Here is a 19,796-nt window from a genome sequence, read left to right on the forward strand (position 1 = left end):
ATGCCTAAGTTTCTTCATTGGACAGTTACCATTAAAAGAAAAATAGAAGCATGTTTCAGAGGAATAAATACCAAGGGGAGAGAGGAGTTATTTAAGTTAAGCACCAATGTGGACACGAACAAATGGATATTAACTGGCCATCAACAAGTTTAGGCTTGAAATTAGGCAAAGGTTTGTAACCATCAGAGGAGTGAAGTTCTGGAACAGCCTTGCAACAGGAGCAGTGTGGGCAAAAAAACCCTCAAGACTCCTATAAATTCCAGCTGTTGCATGGGGTCAAAGTGGACTTTTGGGTATTTAGTTGTAGACCTAGTTGTAGGAATAGATTTATAGTCTTTCATGATTCTCTAAAGGTGCCAGTGAAGGTTTGTGCTTAGAGCAAACAATCATCTAGATACGGAAATAACATAATGCCTTGTTTGTGAAGGTGCGTCATTAACACAAAAAGGACCTTTGAGAACACCTTAGGTGCCAAAGATCGACCGAATGGGAGCGCTTTGTATTGAAAATTATCTTGACCCAGAGTGAACCTTAGGAACCTCCTGCGGGATGGGTGGATTGTGATATGAAAGTAATTGTCTTGTAAATCAAGGGCTGAGAACCTGTCCCCCGGTCAAGAGATGGGTTTACTGCTGCCACGGTAACCATCTTGAAACGTTGTATTTTTACAAATTTGTTGAGTGCCCTGAGATCCAGAATGGGTCTTCAACCACCATTCTTTTTCTGTATTTGTCCACCTTTTTGCACATCGGGGAATATTGTGGTTGGTGTCTGCCATATAGTTTTCACCAGATCAAGCAGCACCTCGTTGATGGGGAGTGCAATCTTTGCTGATGAAGACATCTGCAGGATGTCTAGCAATTTATGCTGTGACTCTGACTTCTTCAAGTGGGATTTGCAGGGAATCCACTCCCTCTTAAAGAGATCTTGAAATTGCTTGAAGTTGTCTGCTGTAGTTGGTGGGGGAGGCATGACTGTGTCATCAGGAGATGAAGAAATGTTGGTCACCAGAGTATCTCCTCCTGTTCCTCAAAGGACCCCTCTTGAGGATCAGGAGATCTGGCTATTCAAGCTGAAGGAGATCGCCTTCCTTTATCCCTTTGGGTGATGCTAGAGGTCCTCGAAAACTATTATCTATATGCTGCCCCAGCGTCCCAGTATGGCCACTGAGGTGGTGGAAAGGGCATGGGTGGGGGCATCGAAGGGTATCCATATTAACTGGGTGGGTGTCTCTTCTACTCTGGTGGTAGACTGAAGGTATCTGAGTTTCTTCATGACTAGCTCCCTGGTGTTGTAATGGAGAACCTTGGACAGAGAGTTAGTATAGGTGATCCCCATCATCTTCCTTGTAGTTGCCTGACAGGGTGGAAGAATCATGGATGGTGCAGTAGAATGTCTCAGTACTGCATGTAAGTCCAGAGACCTAGGCGTATTCATATCACAGTTATGTTGGTGCCTACTAAGGGTGATTCAGGCATCTCCAAGACCATCAAGTCTTTGGGGAACCAAAATTCCTGTGATACCAGAACAGTTGAAGTGGAGAGATTCATCGGTACCGCTAGCCCTCTGCGTTCTGAAGAATGGCCAGCAAATCTCGCCATAGCCTTTTCCGGTACAGGTGTACTTGGTACCAATTGTCTACGAGACTCCATCAGTGCCATTCTAGAGGCAGCAAATGCAGCAAGAATGGCCATCACTGACAGAAATAGCTTCCCGACAGGAAAGGCAGCGTTTAAACTCAGGAGAGCCAGGCTTTCCCTTTTTTAGGGTTCACTTCTCAAACTAAAAGAACTAGGGGAAGCTAATTTACACTCAGGAGATTTAAAAAAAAATTGCATGTAGAATAGTTAAGAAATGAAAAGAGAAGAAGGAATTATTAACATTAACTAACAGAAGTTTTATTATTACTATGGAAAATGAGTACAAAAAACCACTAAGAATCTCTGTCAGTGGGCTCTGCTAAGACTACGCACCTCAGGCCAGGGCAGTGGAGAAGGAACTGAGGGTGGTTTGCCCTCACAGTGCTATATAGCAGCAAAGCAGAGCATGAGACTGGGAGAGGGCATGTATGGGCTAAACAGACACTGCTACCAAAAATCTCTAATCTGAGGCACGGGGACATGAAGACACCTAGAGTGGAGCAATCATAGGACCACTACTTGAAGAAGAACCAGGGAAAGTTAAATCTGTGGCAGGTCTTGGTGCTTTTATGAAAAAAGGAGAGGTGAGGTGGAATATGAGAGGATTCTAAAGCTTTAAATGATGGTTACATGAAATTGTAGGTTCAGATGGTATCCTGTATAAAATGTACACCAGGAATAAGACCCAGCTCATTTTTGCCCAAGTGAATTATTGCAAGCTCCGGTAGATCACGACCAGTTAAGATACTGCAGAGTGGACAAAACATGATGCCAGTGAAGGCCACCTGTCTCCACCCAATCAGCCTGTAGCAGTAATCCCCACGTCATGATGTATTCCTTGTTCTCCTGCAAATTTCTGTAACTTTGTGACCCAGGAATCACCCAGAAACCACACACTGACAACCCTGGCAGCATATTTCCCTGAGCAGTCAAGGTACCTGCACTATCAGTTCCAAAACTGAGCACTAAGTGTCTGGAAACACCACATTAATCGGCCCTGAGATCAGGATGTAGCCACTTGTGGCCTGCCCCACCAGGGGCTAGTAAAATATATATTTTCCTCAAACAACCCATCCAAGGCTTATCTACCACCCTTCCTTATTTCCTGCCCTCTCTGCAGCCGCAACCCCTGTGCCCTGCCCCTGTCCCATCCTGCCCCGCCCCGCAACTTCAGTTCCTTCCCACCTGATATAACAAATATTTTGGGTAGATTGGCAGCTGACTATACTGCTGAGTTCTCAGTAAACATCCTCATACAATAAAAACATATTATATTATAATAGAGACTATTTGTAGCAAGAAACATTAGTTATTAAATCTTTACTGTATAGCTGTACAAAGGTTTGGACAAGAAACATCAATGAAGGGGTGCTCACTAGGGGCAATGGCATCAGCACATACACTTGAATACCCAGCCAGGCATAAAGTAGCTGTACAGAAGCCAGCTCACGTTTTTTTTTCTTTGTTGAGGCATGTGCAGGGTAATCCTTCCAGACTACACATCTATACAAGTGAATACATTCTTAAATACAATTCACAATTTGGGTGCCCCAAAGGCTTAGTGGGTGCCAGGCACTACTTTGGGAAAAATTGACAGATTGAGACCATTTCAACCCATATCACAGCTATAGAGTGATCTCCAGTTCTGTGCAAAAAAACAAAACCACCACTAGAAATTTTTTGAAAAATGTCTATTTTTTTGAAGGAAGCAGGGGAGTCTTATATCTCCACAACCCCTAGCTCAAAGAACCCAAATTTGGGTGGCTGATTTTTCCCTGAACCTTCCTAAGGCACACCAAATTTCAAAGGAATCTGATTAAGCATGTTGAAATTAGAGGGCTTAAACAGGTCAACCTTTAACCAGAGCTGAAACACACCCTTAACTATAGTGGCACATGTAGTGGCAATGTAATTAAAAGACAGTCCTTGCCATATGTTCTAGCCAAATTCAAAATGAAAAGAAAGTATAAAACCTGAAAACTCTTCTGTTGTAAACTGACACTGTTGGTGAATGTAATATATTCAGAACTCACTCCTTTAGCCTTGTTCTGATGTGTACCTCTGCTCTGACACATCACTCTTTTTGGGATCCCCTATCACATCTGATATCAATAAGCAATCTGTCCAAGTTAGAGAATCATAAACTACCGACTAGGTAAATCAGTTTAGCTCCTTAACAATTCAGGATTGTCATAACACCTCACCATTTATGCACAGTAAAATAAACATGTTTAATTATGTCTCCATTATTTCACACATAAAAATCAAATTTCACAAAGGGGTGTCAGCTGCAGACTGTGATGTATGCATATTTTAAATAGATAAACTGTATATCAATTCACTTCTCATGTGCAATATGTGATTTCTTAGAAGTCTAATTATATGCTTAAAATTTGATTACAGTTAAACCTAAATATGTCAAATGCACATGTTTTCAATGATTAAGTGCAAGTCAGAGTTACTTCATTTTAAGTTTTTAGTGTATCAACTAATAAATGCATTGGTAGAGAAAGAGAGAGACTCTACAGCCTAGTAGTTAGGGAACTCACCTGGGATTTGGGAGAACCAAATTCAAGTCCATGCTCAAAATGAATATTTAATTACTTATACAAAGTGAAACAAGATCCAGCAACAGAGACTGAGAAAGGTCCACCCAAGAATACCCAATAGCCTGGTGGTTAGGGCACTCACCTGGGATATGGGCTCAAGTCCCTGCTCTGCTCATTACAATCCAGGAGCATGCCCCTAATCACCAAGCTATTAGCTATAATTAGGGGTCTACTTCAATTGCAGAGAAATCACACATTTTTGTGGGTTCGTCATGGCATAAACAGCAAATTCCACAGATGTGTTACACATGCATGAAATATGCTATTTATGCCATAACCAAACCGTGAAAAATGTGTGATTTCTCCACAGCATTTCTCAAACTGAGGATCCTGACCCAAAAGAGGGCGGCAAGCTTATTGTACAGGGGTCGCCATATTGCCACTCTCACTTCTGTGCTGCCTTCAGCGTTGGGTGGCCGGAAAGCAGCAGCTGCTGGCCAGTTGCCCAGCTAGGCAGCGCCACCACCAGCAGCAACGGAGGCGTAAGGGTGGCAATACCATACCATGCCACCCTTACTTCGGTGCTGCTGGTGGTGGCAGCGCTGCCTTCAGATCTGAGCAGCAAGAAAGTGGCAGCTGCTGATTGGATGCCCACCTCTGAAGGCACCAGGGGGAGGTAGCCAGAGAGTAGCAGCTGCTGGCCAGATGCCCAGCTCTGAAGGCAGAGCTGCTGCCAGCAGCATCGGAGAATTAAGGATGGCATGGTATGGTATTGCTACCCTTACTGCTGTGCTGCTGCTAGCGGTGGCACTGCCCTCAGTGCTGGGTGCCCAGCCAGCAGCTGCCACTCTCTGGCTACCCAGCTCTGAAGGCAGCACAGAAGTAAGGGTGGCAATACCATGACCCCCCTACAATAGGCTTGCGACCCCCTTGTGGGTTGGGATTCCCAGTTTGCACTTTTGTATACTTTTACCCTATAGTATAAGCAGATTTCACAGAGGAGACCAGATTTCACGGTCTGTGATGCAGTTTTCATGGCTGCAAATTTGTTAGACCCCTAGCTATGATGGGAGCTCTCCCTCTCTCTTGTTTTTCCACAAGAAAGGTCTGGGTTTTGCATGCTAGGGGATAGGCTGACCTGCCTTATGTGCCTAACTCCAAGAACTGGCTCATGGCTCAAGTGGAGGGTAGCACTTCCCTTCAGCTTTTCAGACACTTAAGGCCCAGATCAATGGCAGTAAGGTGCCTAAACACCTTTGAGGATCTGGACCTAAGCCTCACCCCTTTCCTCTGCATTTAACTCATGTCTAATTTAGGTGGTTCCCCACTCAGCTTGCTGGCTTTTGATGATCCCTTCCGCAGGCACCTAACTGTGCCCATGCATTGTATGGGGAGTCTGAGTGCCGCACCTAGGGCTTAGGTGTTGCAACACTCAGTGAAGTTCTTCTCTGGATTTAGCCCTAAATGCATGTCACTTTTGAAAATGAGGTTTTGGCACTTTTAAAATTTTATCCAAGATTACACTTTCCAGAAGTAATTCTATCAAAAAAAAAAAGTAACAGTCTGGGTATTACAGATGTGGGAAACTGCTTTGATAGGAATATGATAGATCTTCTGATTTCCAAATGGCCTAATTAAAAAAAACAATAGTATTTATTCAAATTGCTAGGAAACTCAGACATTTTCAGAATGGCATTAGATGAAGCTCCATTACACCTTTGGTTATACAGCTAGATCCCATGAAAATCTTTGAAAAGTTAGGGGAAGGCCCTAGTTTCCACTAGCCTTTATGAGCCGAAATTTGGAATGTTAATGATAAAAAAAAATGCAAAAGGGAGGAAAGTAGTGGGAGAGACAGAGAGAGACCTGCAGAGATAAATAAAATAATCATCAGCAAAATCATGCAAAGTCAGCACTCTCATTGAGGTTTCATTAGTAAACAACATTGAACTTTCTGTATACTGACAAAGAGCAATCTTTTTCTATGTTGAGAAGTGTTATAAAATGCAACAGCATCCACAACAAGAGCAGAGAAATGAGAATTTAATCACTGAAACTGCAGATGTAAATGAGCAATTCAGAGAACTAAAAGAAAATTCTCTTACTGCAGATGAAAAAGGGAAAAAAATGGAATAGTTAAAATAATGCTTTACACTGTGAACGCTGTGGAGCTATACCTGAAGAAGCACACCCTCTTGACAACACCAGATCCTTGAACTGTGATTCCATATCTAAACTACTTTATACTTTCCTTCCCCTTCCCATCTTGGTGTATAAGAAGTTGTCAGAGTATAAAAAGATAGAAAACTTATAAATATGTTTTTATTATTACTTTGCCATTCCATCTAAAAAATGTATTTCACTAAATTATTGCCAACTATAGATTAGTAATAAATGTTACTTTAATATTATTTGAACACTACTACTTTCTAATACATAAAAAGCCCTTTAAGGTTACTTAATTTGTTATTTCCAGTCACAGCATATATATTCAAATCAATACATTAATTTCAGTTTCTCATTCCTGATTTAAGTTGTCTAAAGCTTCCATAACATGTGAAATCTTTTTTCCATTCTCTATTTTTGGATACCTCTGAACTTAAACTTTTATTGTCAAGCAAGAAAAATTATAGAAGCTTCTCTGAGAGGTATTAAATTTCCTCTCTCTGTGGTGTTTCTTACGAAGCTCTGTTTAGAAATAAAACTTAACAATTTTAGATTTTTTTTCAAAATTCATTCACACTGCATGCATAGTAATATTCATAATACATAAAAACCTAACACAACACCCACAACGCTATCACTTTACTATTTGAAATGTTATTTAGAAAAGAATCTTATTGATCACTGAAGATTTCTAGCTACCACGGTAACGGTATTAGTCATTGTTTTGAAAGTTGAGACCCAATGGAAGCTATTTTGATATTCTCAACAACAAAATATTGATTTTGTTTAAAAAGAAAAAAATTAAAGCAATAAGACATGATACAGTACAATGATACAGTCTTAGACAATATCACTGCACTCAAAGTAGGATGATTGAATACGCCAATGTAGATGTTTTCCTGTATTGGACATCAGAATATTGTGGGCTATTAAACCAAAATATTGACCTACAGTATGCAAAGACAATTATCCCAACAGAAGAGTTCTAGCTTCCTGATTATTTCTGTCGTATTTTCTAACTAATGACTGAAACCACATACAAAATATATTTTTTTCCAAGACTTACAACAAACAAACCACTTCACACACACTCTTTAGGCAAACACCAGTTTGTTTACTGTTAGTCTAATAGAAAGTCACAATTTTGCTTCCCCTCCACTGTTAGTTCTGATGATCAGTTGGAAAAACAAATTACATATGTAACCCGCAAAGAGATTACATAGATTCCTGGCGCTCTGTCTGATGGCAGCTCAGGGAGGAGAAGCAAAGGCAAACTCAGAGTCTGCCCGGCAACCATCAGGGAGTGAGATGCCCCTCCCAAGGAATTCAGGAGTGGGCAGAAGCCATTTTGGAGAGGCTGGAGCCAGGCAGGGGAAGGGCAGGACTGGCTGTGTGGGGAGCTGGTGAGTCCCAGGTCTGCAGGCAGGGTTCCCCCTCAGAACTGGCCTGTAGGGACCTGACAGCAGATCCCCCAGCTGGGTTTTCCTTCCCCACGGATGATTCCCAATTGGTAGCGTTTGCTGGGAAATTTCCCCAGCTAGGATGGGTTCACCTCCAGCTCCTTAGGTGAGACTAGTCACTACATGGTCAGCTCTGCTAGTCCAGGGAAGCTGCCTGCTGAGTGTGTGACTGGAGGCTGGGCTAGGAGGCTACAGTTTGGATGTTATGGTAGTTGTATAACCTACACCTTGAGCCCTGCGCCCCTTTGTGGTGAGGGGAAATCCTGTGACCAACGCAGCCTGATTCCTGCCTGAGGAGGATCCCTGCCAGCAGACAGCAGCCCCTGGAATCGTCCAGCATCATCTTCAAACCTGAAGATCATTCATGGAGTTCGTGAGTGCACCGTCTTTAGTTAGTTAGTTAGTCCGGGAATTTGTTTTGCTGTGTCCTCAAGCCAGGGAGTAAGGGTTTGAGGATTTTATAACCTGCTACTTATTACACCTGTGGAGGGATTCACCACCTCCTCCCACTTGTCAGTCCTTTGGGCTGTACTGAACCCAGTCAGCCACACTGCTACACCTCTGCAGAGAATTGTATAGGTCATCAGGGGCCCCAGCAAAGTACGCGTACCAACAGGACACTAATTTTACACTTGTTACATCAAGTCACGGGTATTTTCAGTGTGGGCACCGGTGACCCTAAAAATAGTGTTTTACCCTGTTATGTTGTATTTGTTGCCTGTTTAATATAATTATTGTGTTGTGTTATTTCTTGGAAGTCTCCAACTATCTGGCAAGTAAGTGGGGATTACTCTGTAGTCAGAATTTTCCGCCCAAGCTGCCCTGGTGACCCTGCCAGGAAGCAGCGAGGGGAGTGGAGGCACCGCCAAATAATTTCATAGCAAAAAAGAAAAAAGATTCACCCTGCTGAGTGGATGGCGGGATACAAAAGAACCCAGACCTGCTCATCAAAACCTGTAAGCGGAGTGCCATTAAAAGAGGTAACCAGGTGGAGAGGGGCGCTACACCTAGAATACACCAGGAAGGTAAAAATCATCCATCTTGTGGGAATCACTCTCAAAGCACTGTCAGTTTTTATACCTACCCACCTCCACAGTGTCCCTTTACATGTATTTTAAAACAATGTTTAATGTGAGAATTAAAGCATAGTTAATTAAATTGTATTCTCCACTGAATTTAAGTATTGTCATAGAAATGGTCCCACAGATAATAAATTGTGAAGACTGAGTATTAGATTTACATGTACTGAAACTGAGTCTATAACAGAACTCACCATGTGTGTCTTGTAGACTTGATTTAGGTTCTACAACATGCTGTGCTGGAGCATTCACTAAAACAGCACAAAAGAAAGAAGCTAACAACAAATGTCTTACAGTAAACAATAACAGATGTATACATTCAAACATAGCAGATATTTACTTATACAGTAGAACCTCAGAGTTACAAACACCAGAGTTACGAACTGACCACACAACCACACAATCATTTGAAACCAGAAATATGCAATCAGGCAGCAGCAGAGACCAAAGGAAAATAAAAAAAGCAAATACAGTACAGTGCTGTGTTAAATGTAGACTACTAAAAAAATAAAGGGAAAGCAGCATTTTTCTTCTGTATAGTAAAGTGTCAAAGTTGTATTAAGTCAATGTTCAGTTGTAAACTTTTGAAAGAACAACCATAATGTTTTGTTTTGTTACGAACATTTCGGTGTTACGAACAACCTACGTGCCCAAAGTGTTTGTAACTCTGAGGTTCTACAGTAGCACATTTATAAATTAGTTACGGAACATATTTCAAGGGAAAGACAACGTTTTATACCAACAGAGTTTCCAAAATAGTAAAAGGTTGCTTTACTAAGGAATTGAAATGACAGTATTATCTAGTTGCTGGAGATGGAAGAGGTAAGCCTGAAATCCTGCTCTGCCACTTAGTTGTAGGTGTAAACCTGGGCAAGTCATTTAACCTGTTTTTGTCTAATCTAATTTTTGTTTTCTAATCTGTGAAATGCTTCCTATAATAGCATAGTTTGTCCTTTGTGACAGCAGTGAGGGCGCAGGGCCAACTGATTCCAATGCATAGCTCCTTTAAGAACAGGTAGTTCCAGGAAAGCTCTCCAGACCAAGATGGGAATGGTGGCCAGAAGCCATGCCGCTGAGTGTTATTAAAGCTCTTAGCTCAGTTAAAAGCAAGCCTGGAGTCAGGAGAAGATTGCAGGGAGGATCTCCAGTGGTGAACCATGATGATGGTGGGCTATGAAACCCTACCAGGATTCAAGTACAACCCCAAGAAGGCTGGGCTGTGGAGACTCTGCCCCAAGGGAAGGAAGAATTTGAGTCCAGGGACCAGGGCTAGGAAAAGACCTGGCGGGTGGGGGAATGTCTCACAAGAGGGGCTCAGGGGCCAGAGTGGGACTGGCAGAGCTTCTCAAGCAGAGATGGAACTGGGGATCCAAAAAAGAGCCAGAGTGAGAAGCCCTGAAACAGGGGTGAATTGGAAACCCTGAATAAGCAAGGGTAGAAGCCTGGACCAAAGGAATCGCATTTATTTTGTGAGGATTCAATAAATCAGGCCCTAAGAGGGAGGAATGTTATGTTTCTTGGGATTCCCTTGGAGACCTTTCCACTCAGCTTATCCACAACACCTCATCCAGTTCTGGAAGAACACTACGTTCAGCCGTCTGGGATTCAAAAATCTCAGTTTAGCTCCAGCTCATCACTCAGGTTACTTTATTAGGCATGTAACAGCTCTTTGCCCACATTGGTCAGGCCCACATGCAGGAAGTTTGGGTGCCGGGTGATACCATAATTTCAATTCATGTCACACATCACACTGTGTACATACATTCTAGCTACTAAGGTCTACACTTCTTACAAGTGAGGTCCAATCACTATGCAGATAGCTTAATGTAAGCTTATCAGTTCAGGCTGCTCCTGCCTAATTTGTTTACTATAAACACACCCACAATCATTAGTTTAGTTAGTTTCTGCCTCCCCTTTTTCTAGAAACATATTCACAATAGCAGCAAAGAATCCTGTGGCACCTTATAGACTAACAGACTATAAGGTGCCACAGGATTCTTTGCTGCTTTTACAGATCCAGACTAACACGGCTACCCCTCTGATATTCACAATAGTTAGCTGTTTCAGCAATTACTTGTTCGGGTTTATTCAGCAGTTACTTGTTCAGGGCTGTCTTGTCTTAAGTTGAGTCCGCTCAGGTGAGCTAAGTTACCCTACAATGTTAAAACTCTTAGCCACAGGAGAACCAAGAGGGGAACTGAGATGAGGCAACTGCCAGGGCTGCCCAGAAGATTCAGAGGGTCTGGGGTCCTCGGCGGCGGGGGGCCCCCGCTTCAGTGGCGGGGGGTCCTTTGGCTCCGGGACCCACCACCAAAGTGCCCCGAAGACCCGCGGTGGGGCTCCCCGCCGCCAAATTACCACCGAAGCAGGACCCGCCGCCAAAGTGCCAGGTCTTCGGCAGTAATTCCGCGGTGGGGGGGTCCTTCGCCAAATTGCCGACGACGACCCGGAGCAGAAGAAGCTCCGAGGGCCCGGGCCCCACGAGAGTTTTCCGGGGACCCCAGAGCGAGTGAAAGATCCCACTCTGGGCCCCGAAAAACTCTTGTGGGGGCCCCTGTGGGGCCCGGGGCAAATTGCCCCACTTGCCCCCCCCGGGCAGTCCTGGCGACTGCAGTGCCAACTCTACAGAGGTGTGCTCTGGGACTCCACCCTGCAACATCTGCCTAGATCTTAAGACTGTGAGGTTTAACTAATTGTTGATAAAGTTATTTGAGATCCTCAGATACAAGGTGCTATCAATGCAAAGCATTATTATAGTTGTTAAAATTGTTTGTAAATTATTGAATTTCATCTACCGTCTCAATATCTGTCCTTTGTTGCATGTGAAGTAAATCTCCACCTGCCCAAGATGCCAATAGACAGCCAACAATAAAACTATTTAAGCTAAAATATTTTTAAAACCCAAACCAAAAGCTGTAAAATAATTTACATTTTTAAAATTATTAAATGCCATGCTTTCGTATCTCCTCCCTTCAAGCGTTCAGCTTTGTGTCTTGTCAAACCTTAAGGGTGCAAATCTGTGCAGGTTTGACACACAACAGAAAAGAGGCAAAGAACCAGCAGCACTGACAAAATATGAAGTACAGTTAAACTGCAAGTGCTGATTTGATTTTTAAAATAAAATTTGTGAAGTATCAATTTGTAATGTACTGTACCATATGTACTAGGATAACTATATTTTAGCATTTTATATTAGGACAACTGAACCAAAATGTTAGACTCAGAAGTAGAATCAACCTAATTTATAGCCTTTTGTTGTAGCCTGCACTTACCATTGTGTGGTTTGACGCTTACTAGTGATTTTGTGGACAATTCTTTTATCTGAAACAGAAAAATTTACAATAAGGTTAGGACACAGTTAGAAATGGATGCCATAAGACTGAATAAAATAATTATCTTAAAATACAAAGCCTCAAATGAAAATTAAATTAAATTATAAAGACTAACAAAATTTCCACTATTGCCAAACACCAGGATGACAGGAATGATTATTTAAAATGCTACACAGAAGAAGAAATTTTGTTTTCATTGGACTCCGCCTCATTCAACACTCAAGCTGAATAGTGCTCAGTGAATGACGACCCGGCAATGTGGGAAGGTCTCAGAGCTCACACTCCAGCCCAAGCCCAGAAATCTACACAGCAATGAAAGAGCCCCATAGCCCGAGCCCCATGAGCCCAATTTGGGTGGCATGGGCCAGCTGGGGTTTTTTCTCTGCTATGTAGACATACCTTGTATGCCATTTGCCTATGCAATAAAATAGGCAAGGTTCCTAGGGGTGCCTGTATCATTTACTACATTATACTATCATTTACTACATGCTGTATTTCCAGCTTCTGCAGTGGGGCTTGAAGTCCAGCCCCAGTCCAGAACACTTAAGCACATGTTTAATTTTAAGTGTGTGAAAAGTCCCACTGACTTCCTCTGGTCCCCAATCATACTCGCTACACAATTTAGCCTCAGTCACCACCCAGCCTATGCAATGAACAAAGTCGTGGTTCTTCAGAAAAACATTTAGATAATCATTAAGGTTAAGATTCTGTCACAGGTATTTTAATAAAAGTCAAGGAAAGGTCGCAGGAAATAAACAACAATTCACAGAAGCTTGAGGCCTGTCCCTGACTTTTACTAAAAAAATCCTGGTGTGGGGGGGACTAACAGTTGGAGCACTGTCGGGGGCTGAGCTTCAGAGCTGCTCCAGCATCACGACTGCTCCTGCAGCAGTGGCTGACTGCCACTGTGGGAGCCACGATCGAACGGACCTGCGGATGGGGCAGGTAAACACACCGGCCTGGACTGCCAGGGGCTTTCCCTACACAAGCGGCAACCCCTGTTTCAGAAACCTTGATTTAGAGCTATTTGCTAGACAACAGCAGAACACGGCGTCCTGCATAATTTTTTCACCCAACAAACCAGGGCTATAAATGAATGTTTCTGAAATATGTCTTATTTCTATTTCTTTCTAGTCAAATCTCATTTAATTTCATCATAAAGGTTAGTTATATCCATTTAAATTCATCATCACATTCTTTTATAAACCCATTCTGATTTTGATCAATCTGTATCTATAAAAGTCCCTAGTAAATTTCCTGGTAGAGAGTCAGAACTGAACTTTTTAACTTCTCAATATTTTCCTTGATCCTTTTAAAATATTGGTATCATGTTCAGTTCTCTTTAGTCCCTTATCCTATTTCCAGTGATGATTTCCAAATTCTTAATGCTACTTTTTCATTCACTTGATATCTTCCTGTAAAATATGCTACCGTATTCATTTTCCTACTGACACATTCTTCCATCCTTGGCACATCCAACCCATCAAAGGTCTCAACTCATAGTGTGTCACCTGAATGGTACCTCCTTTCATGATCTATCCAGTCTAACTTCCAGTTTCTCTCAGCAATCTCATCTGCTGTTCAAGCCCTTCCACTTTGAGGAACTTGGACCTTCATAGTTGCCTTTCAAAAATGGAGCCTTGAGATCCTTTGAGACATTTTATAAACCAGATAATGCTGATTTCCTTTGGAGATGTCACTTTTCTTGTACAGTTTGTCTGAGCCTAAGTACTCTTCTACGTCTCCTGATGAATATACTATTTAATTGTATTTTTATATTGCTCAGTAGGTTTCTGACTCTCAGCTGTAATTTTTTGTTATGGAAGATGACTTAAGAGTTTCTACTTGCTAACCAGACACACAAATCTTGGCCCCATTTGTGCAAAGACTTACGCATGCGCTTAAAATTAACTACTTTCTGAAGTCTGCAAAATCAGACTCTTGTTGATAAGCACATACACTTTAACACATAGATACATTAATAGATTTTAAAAGCCAGAAGGGACCATTATGATGATCTAGACTGATCTCCTGCATAACACAGGCCATACAGCCTCACCCGGTAATTTCTGCATCAAGCCCATAAACTGTTTGAACTATATTATCTCTTTTAGAAATATATCCAGTCTCCATTTAAAGACGTGACGTGATGCAGAATCCATCACATTCCTAGGTTAGCTGTTTCAATGATTAATTATCCTCATGGTCAAAAAATTGTGCCTTATTTCTAGTCTGAATTTGTCTAGCTTCAGATTCTAGCCATTAGATCTCGTTATGCCTTTTTCTAATAAATTAGAGCAGTGTCTACTCTCAGAAATCTCTTCCAATGTAGATACTTGTAGACCATGACCAAGTCAACTCTTAACCTTCGCTTGGATAAATTAAAGAGACTGAGCTTGTTAAGTCTCTCACTGTGAAGTATGTTTTCCAGCCCTCAAATCACTACTGTTGATCTTTCCTGAGCCCTTTCCAATTCAATAAATCTATGAATGGAATTATCTGATGTGGTTGACTGCAACAACAGATTGAATTTGATGATCCAGGCAGACCCTTTTAGAAGTATGGCCATCAAAACTGGACACAGTATTCCAGTAATGATCTCACCAATGCCACTTACAGAGGTAATACCAACAATTCAAGTTTTAGAAGAATGTTGATTTATGAAAATTGGAAATTTATCCACAGATTACAGTATTTTTTTTTAAATCTCCTCTCACATGCCCCCAAGGTTTTAGATACCCAAGAATACTTTATAAAACAGACCTGCTGTTTTTGAGAAATAATCAGCTTGTTCTGTTCCTGAAGCCTCTGCCCTAGCTCCTCTATCCTTTTCTTATAGAAGATGTTACTTGCATTTAGATCCTCTGTCATTGATGATTTAAGCTTCTCAATCTGTGACAGTAGCTAGAAAACAAACCGTTGAAAAGTAACTAATTGTAAATATTACATAAAATTAGGGTTGTTGATTCATCACAGTTAACTTACGTGATTAACGAAAAAAATTATTTGTGATTTAATCACGATTAATCACAGTTTTAATCACACTGTTAAACAATAGAATACCAATTGCAATGAAATTAAATATTTTGGATGTTTTTCTACATTTTCATATATATTACATTCTGTGTTGTAATTGAAATCAAAGTGTATAGTATTTTTTATTACAAATATTTGCACTGTAAAAATGATAAACAGAAGAAATAGTATTTTTCAATTCACCTCATACAAGGACTGTAGTGCAATTTCTTTACTGTGAAAGTGCAACTTACAAATGTGGATTTTTTTTTTGCTACATAACTGCACTGAAAAACAATGTAAAACTTTAGAGCCTACAAGTCCATTCAGCCAATCACTAAGACAAACAAGTTTGTTTACATGTACGGGAGATAATGCTGCCCTCTTCTTATTTACAATGTCACCAGAACAGGCATTTCCATGGCACTTTTGTAGCTAGCACTGAAAGGTATTTAAGTGCCAGATATGCTATGCCACATTACTATGCTCCTTCATGTTTTGGCCTCTATACCAGAGGACAAGCTTCCATGTTGATGACGCTTGTTAAAAAAAAATATGTTAATTAAATTTGTGACTGAACTCCTTGGGGAGAATTGTATGCCCCTGCTGTTTTACGCCATATATTTCATGTTATAGCAGTCTCGGATGATGACCCAGCATATGTTGTTCATTTTAAAAACACTTTCACTGCAGATTTCACAAAATGCAAAGAAGATATTAATATGAGATTTCTAAAGATAGCTACAGCACTCACCCAAAGTTTAAGAATCTGAAATGCCTTTCAAAATCTGAGAGAGACAAGGTGTGGAGCATGCTTTCAGAAGTCTTAAAAGAGCAACATTCAGATGCGGAAACTACAGAACCCAAACCACCTAAAAAGAAAATTAACCTTCTGCTGGTGGCATCTGACTCAGATAATGAAAATGAACACACGTCGATCCGCACTGCTTTGGATTATTATCAAGCAGAACCCATCATCAACATGGACACATGTCCCCTGGAATGGTGGCTGAAGCAGAAAGGGACATATGAATCTTTAGCACATCTGGAACATAACTATTTTGCAATGCTGGCTACAACAGTGCCATGTGAATGTCTGTTCTTACTTTCAGGGGAGATTGTAAACAAGAAGTGGGCAGCATTATCTGCTGCAAATGTAAACAAACTTTTTTGTCTGAATGATTGTCTGAACAAGAAGTGGGACTGAGTGGACTTGCAGGCTCTAAAATTTTACACTCTTATTTTTGAATGCAGGTTTTTTTGTACATAATTCTACATTTGTAAGTTCAACTTTCATGATAAAGAGATTGCACTACAGTACTTGTATTAAGTGAACTGAAAAATACGGTTTATTTTGTTTTTTTACAGTGCAAATACTTGTAATAAAAAATAAATATAAAGTGAGCACTGTACCATTTGTATTGTGTTGTAATTGAAATCAATATATTTGAAAATGTAGAAAACATCCAAAAATATTCTATTCCTGTTTAACAGTGCAATTAATCACAATTAATTTTTTTAATGGCTTGACAGCCCTACATGGAATATCAGGGTTGGAAGGGACCTCAGGAGGTCATCTAGTCCAACCCCCTGCTCAAGGCAGGACCAATCCCCATACAGATTTTTGCCCCACATCCCTAAATGGCCCCCTCAGGGATTGAACTTGCAACCCTGGGTTTAGTAGGCTAATGCTCAAACCACTGAGCTATCCCTCCCCCCTATAAAATATTATATTGTTTACACAAGCAAGGTTTTGCTTCAAATCCTTCTATTTATGGCCCTGTGTAAATAAGTTTCTCTACTCTAATTTAGCCACTCCCTTCCCTGGACTTCCTCCCGCTTGATTACAGCATCCTCTTTTAAAAGCTCCCCATTCCTATCACACATGATTGGCTAGGGAGGAGGGGCGGGGCTGCTTTGGAACACACAGCCTAGTAGCCCTTTCTCTGTCAGTGCAGGGTTTGAGTGCTCTGTCACACCCTAATTCAAGAAAGTACTTAAGCATGTGTGACTTCAATGGGGTTCATGCATGTGTTGTGGTGCTTTCCTGAATAGGAGATGCTTTTTCTGAATCAGGGCCTATATCATTTTTCATTTACAGACAGAGTATTTAAAAACATAGAACACAGTAAGGGATGCGCATATACATTATGGACATGGTCTGAAAGTAAGACCTACAGGGAAATGTATATGACTAGATTAAGAAAATTATTTACAGTTACCCATGGCAGCAAATAATGCTATTTTAGAAATAAGAGTTGGGAATCTGGGCAATGAACACAATCGGCTTGATTCAGGATCAGCGCTGAGTACGGGCAGCATGCAGTGACAAACCCCATAAGGAATACACACAATTTTTCCCTTCCCCTACTCTTGTACCCAGTGAGTGTGTGTAAGAAATTTACTATATCCCTTTTCAGGGTGTTGCATGACGCTTCCCTGCTGCTTGCTTGCTGGGGGAGAAGTAGTAATAGCCATGCAGCCCCTGATCTTCCCATTTTTGATCTGGACAGTACCAGATCATGGCTATGCAGCCGAATGAGACATGAAGGGAGGAGGAGGAGGAAGGAAAGATAGAAACTTAGAGCAGGAATGAGAGGAAAAAATAACCAGAAGAAAAAAAGATAAAGACTGAGGAAGAGACAAAGAAAAAGTAAAATATGAAACTTAATGCAAAAATCAAATTCCATTACAATGTTTTTCCTGGAACAAGAAAAGCTCAAAGGATTCAGGACTAGAGAGACACAATGGGGGAAAACAGGGGAGGATGGAGGGAGGAATTTGAGATTCATGGCTGAAAAAGGTTGGAGATCACCCCCTTTTGGCCCATCAGGATAAATGAGAGCTACACATTGCCATTTTATTTTGTACATTATATTAACTACCTAGTGTGCAAACACTATAAAGTACATTCTGCACATAGCTGAAAAAAATGTTAAACTCTTCAGGGCATGGACTGAGTCTCCCTGTGTTTCTACAGGTTCTTTAACAGCAGGACCTGATCCTGACTGCTACCTCTGGGCTCTACTGTAAAAGAAATCGAGAAATAATAAATAATGCTATATACTAAAAGAATGTATTTTGAACATAAATTCTGAATATCTAGGATTTCTAATCTGCCAGATGTTGCAAACTGTATTAGTAGCATTGAGAGAGTGTGGTGTTTGCTTTTATTTCACTGGCTTAAAAATAGGTATTTGGTATAAGCACATTGCTATGCAATCTTACCTGGCACCTTTCTTTTTCATGTTCTTGATGAAGGGCTTGTATTCTGGAAGTCCACTTACTCTCCTATAACGAAAGTAAATGTTCATTTAGAAGATGTTGTTTGTATTAAAAATTGGTTAATAATGAAGCTGAATTACATTATATCAGCATAAAAGATTATTAATACTGCAGCATTTCAGTAACCCCTTCCTTATGACTTAAACAGTAATTGAAGTGTCTCATATGTTTGAGTGTAATTGTTATATGTTATTAATCATACTGGAAATTATGTATTCATAGGATCCTGGACATATAAGTCCTGTCTCTCAGTTGACAAAATATAAAGCTACCATGATATACCGGTATTTCATTTTGCTAATAACAAACATATGAGTAGTTTTTTTTTCTAAATAACAAATTCAAACACTGGTTAATGGAGTTTATAGTGACAATTAAATAAAACACCTTAACTTGTGAAAGATGGAGTATACTTCCCTTTGTGGGAAGAACTGAACAAATTCCACCATGAATTTTCTTCGACTAAAAGAAACGGGGGGAGGGAGGGGAGAAGCCATCACTAAAATTTTCTAAAATCTCAGAGTTTCTTATCATTTGTTCAATTTTTAAATTTATTTTTTCCAAAGCAACACTAGGATCAAGAAGGCACAGATGATTCCTTCTGCCAACGAACTCCACCCAGAACATATAGGGCATAGGTGAGAATCCCAGGCCAATGTGTCTCAATCCCTCTTCAGCAAGACACACTAGAACTTTACAGAAATTACTAATGATATTTAGTAGATAGCAGTAAATCAGAAAAGAAAAAAATATTTTAGGAAATGAGAATTACAGGAAATTTACTCTGAATTTTACATTCTTATTTGTAGAAGTACAAACACAAAGACTAGCAGTAGTGATCACTACATTGTATATTCATCTTTACATCAGAATACTACCTGTTTTTCAAGAAGTTGCATCATATTCTGATAATCCTGATCATTCTGAGGTCTCTCTTCTGTAAATTCATGGCTGTCTTTTAAAGTGCCTAAATTGGATTTCAGTTGAATATTGGACTTCTGTAATTCTAACAATTGCTAAGAGGAAAAATATCTGTTAAACCCAGCATATAGTCAAGAAATTATTATAGGATTGCAGTTTAATGTGCAATTTAGTTTAAATTATAACTGTTTAAAGAATTTGTGTGTGCATCAGACTCTCCCAACAAATGTTTCTACGCAGTAAAAATTTATCAGTTTTACTGTGATTACAAGGATGCAGGGTAGGAACTAGTACCAACAAACTAGAAGCAGTTCTACTAAATTCACGCACATTGCTTTTCTGATGTGCC

General features: G+C 40.6%; 1 protein-coding gene across 6 annotated transcripts in view; it reads right to left on the minus strand.

Moving 5' to 3' along the window:
• Positions 1-19,796, minus strand: part of DZIP1 (DAZ interacting zinc finger protein 1) — a 76,146-nt gene that overhangs the window by 24,212 nt on the left and 32,138 nt on the right. For 5 of the 6 annotated variants that reach the window (XM_039494287.1, XM_039494289.1, XM_039494272.1 and 2 more), the window contains 5 exons: positions 19,405-19,542; positions 18,470-18,532; positions 14,990-15,130; positions 12,167-12,215; positions 9,089-9,145 (listed from right to left, as the gene is read on the minus strand). In XM_039494287.1, coding sequence (XP_039350221.1) covers positions 9,089-9,145; positions 12,167-12,215; positions 14,990-15,130; positions 18,470-18,532; positions 19,405-19,542 — 448 coding nt within the window. The remainder of the gene's footprint in view (positions 1-9,088; positions 9,146-12,166; positions 12,216-14,989; positions 15,131-18,469; positions 18,533-19,404; positions 19,543-19,796) is intronic. The other variant, XM_039494306.1, reaches the window with a different exon arrangement.

This window comes from Mauremys reevesii, linkage group 1 (genome assembly GCF_016161935.1).
Source record: "Mauremys reevesii isolate NIE-2019 linkage group 1, ASM1616193v1, whole genome shotgun sequence".
Lineage (NCBI taxonomy): Eukaryota > Metazoa > Chordata > Testudines > Geoemydidae > Mauremys > Mauremys reevesii.